This window comes from Babylonia areolata, chromosome 27 (genome assembly GCF_041734735.1).
Source record: "Babylonia areolata isolate BAREFJ2019XMU chromosome 27, ASM4173473v1, whole genome shotgun sequence".
Classification (NCBI taxonomy): domain Eukaryota; kingdom Metazoa; phylum Mollusca; class Gastropoda; order Neogastropoda; family Buccinidae; genus Babylonia; species Babylonia areolata.
Genome location: NC_134902.1, coordinates 20748390 through 20759911, shown reverse-complemented (window position 1 = coordinate 20759911; position 11522 = coordinate 20748390). Strand labels below are relative to the sequence as shown.

The window sequence follows — 11522 nt, the reverse complement described above, 5'->3', positions numbered from 1 at the left end:
CCTTCTGAATACTGACCCTTCAACATCCGCGTAATTCAAAGGCAAGCATGCATGGATTCACACACACACACACACACACACACACACACACACACACACACACAGATGGAGTCATGAAAAGTCGAGCAGCATTCCTTATTCCGATGTACATGTGCACAAAATCTTTAGAGCATGGGCAAAGGCATTTCTATTTTCAGACCAAAATCAAGCGTGTTTCTTATAGCCCTTAATTCATGTTGCTGAATATAGAATTGTTTTCTGTGTAGATTCCACAAATGTGCTACTTGCAATGAAACACTGGCACTGTAAACTGAGGATTTTTTTTTTTTTAGATGAGATTATTTGATACGTTGAATTATGCATAAATGTGTCAGACTGGATATGCCTTACACTGGATTTATTAGCTAAAAACAGAACTTCAGAACATGCAAGTGACATGATAACCTTAGCCCTTTCCTTCAGCATATCATCGCATGAAATGAGTTTGACTGTCGTAAATACAGTGCCTTCTAAATTATTTTAGGTTACTCTAAAAAAATTATGTCCACCGAATACAAAAATTATTATATATAATCAATGACTGAATGTTTTGGATTTTTGACTCCTCCACCCATTCTTAGTTTACTTATTAGTAACCCCCCCACCCCCCACCCCCACGCCCGACCCTCTTCCGCTCTCGACACCCAATGCATGAGAGTGTACACTGAAGTGACTGAAAGCGTACGTGTCTAAATCACCTTGTTGTTAACAGATAGACCGATGTGAAGAAGTACACACACACACACACACACACACACACACACACACACACACACACACAGACGCGAGCGCGCGCACACACACACATATATATACACACGCGCGGGAGGATATCCGTATGCCTAGCTCTGAGTTTTAAAACCATCGTTTTATTTTGGATCCATTTTACACTCAGCACCAGGATGAATACTGGAACATAACATAAACGGTACATGGAAAAGTTTCGGAGTTATAAATGGGGAACTGCTCAAAATATGACCATGACACCGTTTGATCCCTAACGTCCAATACACGTATGGCTGAATAAGCTTTAGCACATACACCTACTGTCAAAAAAAAAAAGAAAAAAAAAGAAGAAAAAAAAAAGAAGAAACCCACACACACACACACACACACACACACACACACACACACACACACACACACACACTAAAAATTCATTGACCGTGTCAGCACAGCTGTTTGGAGACCAATCACTCCATGTCACCCTTTTCCGTGCGACCTTCCAAAGACCGTCAAATTTTTGCTTCAACTTCCCTCGGAGACCATGCACCGTAAAACTCCATACAGTGTTCTGTTCTATTCTGTCAGTGGGTGTTATGCGACTGGAGAGCAAAGATACGCCGACTGGTACTTTAATTAAGTACTTGACGTTGAAAAGGCATCAATGGCTCTGTGTGTACATCAGCTAGGGCAGATGCAGCATCTGGTTGCAGTGCAGAAGAATTTCAAATGATCACTTCGAAAACGCAAAGAATAACTGAACATCTTCTATATGACTGGCAGAATTAAACATTCCTGAAATCAGATATCCCTACTATGCACACACGCGTGTGCGCGCATGTGTGTGTATGTGTGGATTTCGCACGCACGTGCATGACCTAAGTCTGACTGAATGACACAGGGAACGAACGATGAGTGCCCAAAGGCAACTCTCAGTCAGCTCTATCCAGGTAGGCAGCCTGCAAATGTAACTCCTGGGACCATATTCAAGAGAACATCATGCCTGAGGGTAAATGTGTACCTGCGGGTAATCTGCCTGAGGCAAGGCAAACTGCCCCAGGGTAAGCAATATCCAGTATTCATGAACACAAGAGTCTTCCCGCGTGTCTACAAACCCGAAGGCAATTTACCCTCACTACTTGCCAAGGGTGACTGCCCACGAAGCAGAGGTAAATATGGCGGATCCTTTTGTAGCATTTTTCTTTCTTCTTTTTTTTTTTTTTTTAAAGGGAAAACAGGCGTGCTTTATGGATAGCACGTATTTTGCGAACTCTCTCTACAACATTCCGCTCTGTGGTGTGATGAGAAGTTAAACAGAGCATTTGCAGACAAAAATAGTTGGTATTTTGTTAAAAAAAAAGGGGATGGGTTTACTGTCTGAGCAAACCGCATGTGTCTTGAATACAAGATAACTTATCGTTCAAGGTAGACTGTACCTGTGGGTCCCAACCATGTCAAAGGTAACGTGCCTGAAGGCAAAATGAATTTTGTCTTGAATACGGCCCCTGGTTGTGAAGGGCTTAAATCCTGGTCTCTGACTGAGCATGGGTGCTACATAAGAAGAATCCATATCATTCAACCAATGTTCTGAGAATAGGGAATGTCCGTACTAAAGTAACTAAAATGTCTCCTCCACCACCCAACATCAATGACACACCACTACCAGTTTCGTTTTTCTTTTAAATACCCCCAACAACCCCCACATCCATTTTCTCTTCTTTTTTTTTCTCTTTTTTGTTTGGTATTGAAATGAACGAGTCTCCACTTATCATGTTATCTTTTGTTGTGAGAAGTACTTACAGTAAACTGTGTGCACACCGCATGTGCACAACAGTTGTAGAAAAAAAAGTTAAACCATTATAATACCACCACTTTAAACAATAAAAATCGAATAAGAAGTTGCGTTGAAAACAAATTTTCAAGTATTGTCCGCATCCCTTCAAACAAATATTGTAGCGTTAGCAGCAAATGGAAAAGGAATGTTTAACCACAAATCATCAACAGTGAACACAGTGCAAGACAAAGGCCTGGAAAACAAAAAAACAAAACAAAAAGAAACCACACAAACAAACAAAAAAAACACAATAGTTTTCTCCCAATGGTTCGAGTGTTATACTCTACATCTTGAACAAGACAAGAGCTCTTTCAGCAAATGGACCCATGGTGTCTGCTGCTTCCACTGAACACAAAACAGGAACAAAACCTGCAGGAACGTGCGTGCGTGCGTGTGTGTGTGTGTGTGTGTGTGTGTGTGTAGGTGTAGGTGTGTGTGTGCTTGAACACATAACGGATGGCTTGCTGTATTTCCAGCAGAGCCATGCAGAAGTGTTACAGCAACAATGCTGACCCGAAGCAAACAAAAGCCGGAACTCTCTATTTTATCGGCACCGAGCTTTTAGCTAACGGACATGCAGTGTTTTAACCTCAGGGTAAAACTTTGTTCGTATGTTTGGAAATTCGTGGTCTGCAAACTCCGACGTGATCTTGAGATTCTCTGTGAATGACTTTCAGTCGAACCTTGTATTTACGACTCATATATAAACAGTGTGCTATGTTTGATTTTGTGTGTACATGCACGCATCCACATATCAAATTAAAAAAACACACCAAAAACTTGGAAAATGTTTACTTGTGACCATAGCCACCACCACCCCACGGTGTCTGTCTGGCTGTCTGTCTGTCTAGCTCTTAAGCTGTCTGTCTGTCTCTCCCTCACAATTAATTGTTCTCCATCTGACTCTCTTTGTCTACCTGACTTCCTCTATGTGGATGCTTGTGTGCGCGTGAGCGTGTGTGTGCGCGCGCGTGTGCGTGCGTGCGTGTGTGTGTGTGTGTGTGTGTGTGTGTGTGTGGTGTGGTGTGTATGTGTGTATGTGTGTGTGTGAGGGTGCGAGTGCGCGTGCGTATAAGTGAATGAATGTGTGAAATGGGCAACGTGTAGTACGCTCAATCAAAGTATACCTACTTCTCGTGCGATTAAAAACTATTCAAAAGAAACAGCCCCAAAAGACCCTTGTCATTTTCTTGCGTAGGCCTTGGATTACATGATAAGTTTCATTTGTAACTGTATGCAAAAACCGTTTCTTAATGATATCTGCTCTATAGCATCAGCTATGACCTTGATGACAATCATAATGATTACGAACTGGGTCATGTCGATGATGATGTTGGTGGGGGTGAAGAAGACCACGACGAAGACGAACAGCTGAAATAACGACAGACTTGAGGACGATCATATTACATGTCATCCAACAGAGGAACCGAAAAAGAAGTATACTCACGAACGAATTGATCACTCAGTCGTCTTCTGGCCATTCTGGGCACCAAAGAGTTTTTCCTCTGCACAACGGTTAAAAGATATACATCGTTTTCTGTCATGTAAAGCGTCCTGAGCTCTTAGAGAGAAAGAGCGCTATATAAATGTACATTAAACACACACACACACACACACACACACACACACACACACACACACACACACACACACAGAGAGTCGTAAAGTGTATAATTAGATTTTCAGCTGACACCTCATTTTCAGATGGAGTAAATGTTTGTGTTTTTCCCCCAGACAGTTGATTAATAGCTTTCCAAATGGATTGTGTAACTTTCTTATGTACTATTAAATCATGAAAATAATATTATTTCGTTTTGGGCAGCCTGTTCCACTGATGTTATTTCATTTCCCTGGTTCTTAAAATACTCATATTTTCCTGTAGTTTTGAATAATAGATCACGAGCCTTTATTTCCATGTTTATAACTTCTGTCAACCATGGAGGGGGGAGAGGGGGGTGGGGTGGTGGTGGTGGTGGTGGTGGGGGGGGGGGCTTATCATCATGTCAAACGCATTTAGTCCTCAAGGGAACATGTTTGTTAAAGACGGAAAGCAAGTGCCTCTACCATGTCGCAGGTGCGCTGTCAGGGTCGGCGCACTGGTAAACAGACAACAAAAATCAGCCATACATAAATCAGACAGAAAACTTTCTGTATCCAAAGTTTTGTAACCACGGAACAACATAATTATACCAGTGACTGCATCTGGTGACTTTTATACCTTTCTTTAACCATGTTAGACATGTTGGAAAGTGATCACTAAAGCCAAATACAGGAACAGAGGTTTCTACAACATTGCTAGGACTAGTTACGTCGATGTGATCGATTACCGTTTCAGAGAGAAGCGTCTATTTGTTGGGGGTATTTACTATCTGTGTAAAATTCCACAATTCAGTGATTCTCTTCAAATTATCATGTGGTTTTAACAAATCAATGTTAAAATCACCCAGCAAAAATACTTCGGTGGAATAATTAGTTGCATTTTCCATCATTCGCTTAAAGCGGTCCAACCACTCAACCCTTCATTCGGGATTTCCGTTTTAAAAACGTACAAGGAATGGGTTAGTCCTTTTTTACGCGAATTTCTAAACCAAATGCATTCTAATTTATACTTCTAAAAAATACTTACCTTTTTGCAATTTACAGACTGATGAATATAAGCTACCAATCCTGTTTCCAGTTTAATTGTGGCATCTCGCCTGATGAGGAGGTATCCTGGGACAGATAATATCACGCTGTCTGAAGCAACATCAGATAATCGTGTTTCAGAAAAGGCAAAAGCACGAAAGACAATTACCAGAATTAGACAGGATGGGGGAAACGTCTTGTATCGTGTTCAACGTATGACAGATATCAAGGTATCCTATTTCAAACCCAGTTTTAGTCAGCCACTTAGGGGGTGTTGGAGCAGTTCTCCATGATTAACTCTCTCCATACGAACGGCGAAAGAGACGACGTTAACAGCGTTTCACCCCAATTACCATCATCAAATTATTGCAAGCGGAAGGCTCTTATACTGAAGAGGTGAATGTTGACAAAGAATACCACAATTCTGACGACGGAAGCTAAAGGTTGGGTCATTCAGACACCCACTGGACATCCGAGGGGTCTGTGTAGAGGAGAAGAGAGGAGTGGCCGTACTGAGTGAGTTAATGTTGATACAATCACAGAGCAAAAGCAAATGGGGTATATGTCTTGTACAAACACAATAACGCTAATAACAATACAAGTTATTCTAAAAAGCTAATTTAGGACATGTAGAATTACAACGGTTAAATTTGCACAAAGGCAACAAAAGATATAAAAAATAAACCGGCTTAAGTGTACACACGTAACACCAATTGTTCACGCATCTTCAGTCAACTGGCAGCGTCCCAATCCGAGTATGAAGACTGGCCTGGTTGGCAATGAATAAATCACAATATATGACCGACCCGAAATATATGTATGTATATATATATATATATATATATATATATATATATATATATATATATATATAAATATTGTAAATGATAATCTTAATTTAACACTATTTTACCAAAATGTATTAAAACAAGTCATTGAATGATGCACGAATATTACTGTTTTATGCAGAACACAATGTATAATAATAATAATAATAATAATAATAAAAATAATAATAATAATAATAACAATAGATGCCAATACCTGGCAGCTGGCATGAACATGATGAAGGTCACATCGTACAGCTCTGATATAAGATTTTTTGACATGCTATTTTGAATTTGACAATTCTCGCATAATTTGCATCCGAACTTTTAGATATTTTGCAGACTTGTTGACGATATCCTAAGGTTACTGTGCCAAAATTTTCAATGAATTTGGTTACTCTATCACTGAGGAAATACTTGTCGAAAAGCGGTTAACTTTTTGGGGGGACACCCGATATATATCAGCAGCCCGATACACTATGGTGTCGAGTCGCTGACGGTCTCGGGTCGGACACCAAAACTGTAACGCCAGGCTGACAAGCTGCTGTGCACACACTAGTTTCGAGTACGGAGCATCGCCCTATCTTTTTTTTTTTTTTTTTTGCCCTGGTTGATAAGCTCTCAATGCCCAACCGGCCCGTTCAGTTCAGGCAAGGGTCCGGCATGAAATTCGTTGCTTTTAACTCACTCAGTACGGCCAGTCCTCTCTTCTCCTCTACACAGACCCCTCGGATGTTCAGTGGGTGTCTGAATGACCCAACCTTTAGCTTCCGTCGTCAGAATTGTGGTATTCTTTGTGAACATTCACCTCTTCAGTATAAGAGCCTTCCGCTTGCAATATTTTGATGATGGTAATTGGGGTGAAAAGCTGTTAACGTCGTCTCTTTCGCCGTTCGTATGGAGAGAGTTAACCAGAAGATGTGCAGCGTATATGCGTTAGTCTGCACGCTTTGTCACCTCCTTGAAACCGAAAATGAAATTGCTGCTCTCTTCGATCGGCTCTGATCTAGTCCTCGCAAAAGTCCCAAATGAATTGCGACGTCATAAATATGTCTGTTTACACACGCGCACGAACACACAGACATGCACACACGCACATGCATACATACATGCATGTACGCAAGCAAGAGCGCAAGGACAAAAAATACACGCATGCATTCACGAACACACGCACGCACGTATGAACACACACATGTATACACGCACACTAACACACACGCGCATATACGCACGCGCGCGCGCACGCGCATGCACGCACTCGCAAGCGCGCGCAACGCGTGCAACGGAAGTATACAAGAGAGCTTGCATGGATATTAACACCTCAAGCTTTTGTTATGGTGTCAGTTGGACATACGCCAATACTGTCCCATGTTTTGCCCGATGCATCGATCATTCATAGATTTTTTTTGCCTCTAAATGGACATACATATCAACGCCTCGGGTTTGTGTTTTCGTCAGTTAAACACACATTAAATAACAAAAACTGTTCTAAGCTTTGTCCAGTGCATCGAAAATCATTTGAGGCTTTCACGACTGAATGGAAGCACGTTCGCCTCTTTCGTCAAATACCTCCTACAGGGCCCATCAATGTTTAATATCACTTTGTCCAGTGCATCGAAAATCATTTGAGGCTTTCACGACTGAATGGACTGACGTACGCCTCCTTCGTCAAATACCTCCCTCCCAGGGCCCATCAGTGTTTAACATCACAGTCGAGTATGTGCTTTTCTCGGTCGCTGTTCACCACATTTTGAGTACCCATGGTGCTAAAATGAAGACAGCGACGAAAAAGAAACAAACAAACAAACATGGGGGAACACACCGACTGCTTTGGTGAAAAGGCCATTAAAGTCAACAAAATAAGAAACGAAAACATTATTTTAGAAAAAAAAAAGAAAGAAAAAGAAATAAAAGGAGAGGAAACTAACGATTTTCAAAGAAAGAAAGGGAAAGCATAAATAATGTTGGAGGCGAAAAAAGTGGGTGAGGGCAAAATGAATGCTTGTGTGTGTGTGTGTGTGTGTGTGTGTGTGTGTGTGTGTGTGTGTGTGTGTGTGTGTGTGTGTGTGTGTGTGTGCGAGCGCGCGCGTATGTGTGTTTGTGTATGCATGTGTGCGCGTGTATGTGAGTACGTGAATGCGTGTATATAATCATATATATATTGTGTGTGTGTGCGTGCGTGTGTGTGTGTGTGTGCGTGTGTGTGTGTGTGTGTGTGTGTGTGTGTGTGTGTGTGTGTGTGTGTGTGTGCGCGCGCGCGCACGCGCTTTGGTCGGCCATCCCATCTATTCACGTAAGTCATGGACAAACATAAATAAGTCAATCAATAAATCAATAAACAAGAAATAAATCAATAAATCAACAAATGAAATAAAACTCCGGGAGGGACGCTCACTAAGTCTGGCTCCGCAACTAAGCCATTATTGTCGTTAGTAGGGGGCTTAGTAGGTGGTGTCCTAAGCACGTTAAATCGTAACAGGCACCACTGAACTCCACCGAAGTGACTCAGCGGCAGTGTAGGGTCTCCTCTGGTGTGTGGCCTCATGGCGACCTAACATCGATGGTTCCCTGCGGACTGCCGACACTGAAACTGTGACGGACGAACCCGGGTGTGGCCGTGTATGAGGGAGTCTAAATGAGCGGCGTGAGAGTAATGCCACTGAAACGGTACAGATAATGGGGCAGCAAAGAAAAACAACAACAAAACAACAACAAATAAATAAATAATAAATAAATAAACGCAATCTCCGGTGTAACTATTCTTTTCAGGATCTTGGTTGCACTATGAATTCTCCGTATGGATGAAGCAAACACTGAAACCAGCCGACGTGGCAAATCGGCCAACATCGCTGCCTGGAGACTGGGAAGGAGCAGATTCAAACGCTTATCGTTGATGAACATTTATTTATTTTTTTTCTTTTTGACTTCAGCCATACATTCATTCATTCATTAGTATATTCATTTCTTTCCTTGCACAAAAGGTTACATTTCTTCATAGAGAAATATACATCACAAGGTTTTTTATGGAAAAAACAAACAAACAAACAAACAAACAAAAAACCATGAAAAAACCCCAAACTAACAACTATATAGCAACTAAACAACACATTTCACAAGTTTAATTACACTGAAGAACTTTTTTTTTAAACTGAACATTTCTACCATTGGTTCCTAAGTCGGACATGCTCTGAGCCCAAATAGTAGGACTATACCTGAGGCCACAAAGCGCTTTATGGGGTGGACATACCGCTTTTGAGTGAAAGCAAGACTACATAGTTGAGTTTAGTATCGCTACATGTTTTCTTCTCTCAGAAAATCACAGAGATATCAAAACTTCTAGCAGTAACGACGCTTTTGAGTGACAGCAAGACAACATTGTTGAACCCTGTCCACTTCACTGACTCATTATTATCAATCCTTATAGTTTAGTATTGCAACAGGTTTTTTTTTTCTCTCTCGGAAAAATCAGAGAAATTAAAACTTCTAGCGGTAACGCCGCTTTTGAGTGAAAGCAAGACAGCATGGTTGAACGCTGTCTACTTCACTGACTCATTATTATAAATCTTTATAGTTTAGCATCGCAACAGATTTTTTTTTCTTTCTCAGAAGGTCACAGAGAAATAAACAAAAAATTCTAGCGGTAACGTCGCTTTGAGTTAAAGCAAGACAACATATTTGGACGCTGTCCACTTCACTGACTCACTATTATCAATCATCATAGTTTAGCATCGCAACAGATTTTTTTTCTCTCTCACAAGATCACAGAGAAAAGAAATTTCAAGCGGTAACGCCACTTTTGAGTGAAAGCAAGACAACATAGTTGAACACTGTCCACTTCACTGAATCATTAGTATTAATCTTTATAGTTTAGTATCGCTTCATTTTTCTTTCTCTCAGAGAAGCACAGAGATATTAATACTTCTAGCGGTGACGCCGCTCTTGAGTGAAAGCAAGACAACATAGTTAAACGCTGTCTACTTCATTGACTCATTAATATCAATCCTTATAGTTAAGCATCGCAACAGTTGTTTTTTGTGTGTCTCTCTCTCTCTCTCTCTCTCAAGATCACAGAGAAATAAAAACAATTCTATCGGTAACGTCGCTTTTGAGTGGATGCAAGACAACATATTTGAACGCTGTCCACTTCACTGAATCATTAGTAGAAAGCCTTAAAGTTTAGTATCGCTTCATTTTTTTCTTTCTCTGAAAATCACAGAGAAATTAAAACTTCTAGCGGTAACGCCGCTTTTGAATGAACGCAAAACCAAAATGAAGGTTTGTAAATAGGAATTTCTCAATTGTTGGCAACACTTTAAGAAATTCTAAAGACGCTATGTGTGAAGTGGACAACTTCCATAAACAGTTATTTTAAAGAGTAAAAGAAATGTAGAATACCACTGAACATCATCCAACTCTTGCCGAAAATGTTTCAATGACTCCAAAACGGAAATTTGCATTAAAGGAAGGTACAACTGTATTGGGGGGGGGGGGGGGGAAGAGAAATATAAAAGTCGGAGAAGTGACATATTTATCTGTGTTTTCTTATCTTTATAGCAGATTCGGGTGTTTCTAATAAAGTCATCAAACGATAAATCAAACAGAAAATAATTACCATTACACAAAAAGAAGAATCATTTGTCTGACTGGTTCTAATGATTTGTCTATAATCATATACCTATATTGATGTTTATAACTCGGCTGTTCACGTAAAAAAAAATAAAAGAAAAAAAATAAAAAGAAAAGAAAAAAGAATCATCATGAATATGATGATGATGATGATGATGGTGATGATGATGATGGTGATGATGATGATGGTGATGATGATGATGATGATGATGATGATGATGATGATTATTATTGTTGTTGTTATTATCATCATTATTACTATTATTATTACTACATTGTTTTCCGATTTTGAAGCAAATTGAATTTTTAAACGCAGGCACGCAAGTATACGGGACACACACACACACACACACACACACACACACACACACACACACACACACACACACAATTACACATTAGTTAATGCTCAGTGATTTTCTTTTTTTTCTTTTCTTTTTTTTTCAAACTTACCCACATGGGTAATGCAGAACAGACAATTTTAGCACTCACATCACAGAAAACTTGCATATGGTCTGCATCGACGGTCTCCCACTGTTGAAATCGATGCAACGCAAAAACAACTTTCCCGCAACCTAAAACCAAAATCGCTCCATTTGTGAGCACTGGCCAGTGCAGCCGACAAAATCTGACACAGGTCACATGCACTGACTGAAAAGGGTGTCAACCAAGCAGACGACAAACCCAGCTAGCTCCGCGCTCACGCGCGATCGAGAACAGCCCCCGTGATACATGCATTTCATGTGCGACACAGGAAGATTGTATGGTGTCTCATTTTTGTCAAAACATTGGTATTCCCTCTCTCTCTCTCTCTCTCTCTCTCTCTCTCTCTCTCGTGAGACACGCTC

At 40.6% G+C, this 11522-nt stretch overlaps 1 protein-coding gene across 2 annotated transcripts in view; it reads right to left on the bottom strand.

Annotated features, from left to right (window-relative positions):
* Nucleotides 1-11321, bottom strand: part of LOC143301307 (uncharacterized) — a 31848-nt gene extending 20527 nt beyond the window's left edge. Inside the window, exons 1-3 of one of the 2 annotated variants that reach the window (XM_076615509.1) lie at nt 11128-11321; nt 5223-5308; nt 4044-4101 (exon numbers count right to left, since the gene is read on the bottom strand). In XM_076615509.1, coding sequence (XP_076471624.1) covers nt 4044-4077 — 34 coding nt within the window. In that variant the 5' untranslated portion in view covers nt 4078-4101; nt 5223-5308; nt 11128-11321. The remainder of the gene's footprint in view (nt 1-4043; nt 4102-5222; nt 5309-11127) is intronic. The other variant, XM_076615508.1, reaches the window with a different exon arrangement.
* Nucleotides 11322-11522: the final 201 nt, after the last annotated feature.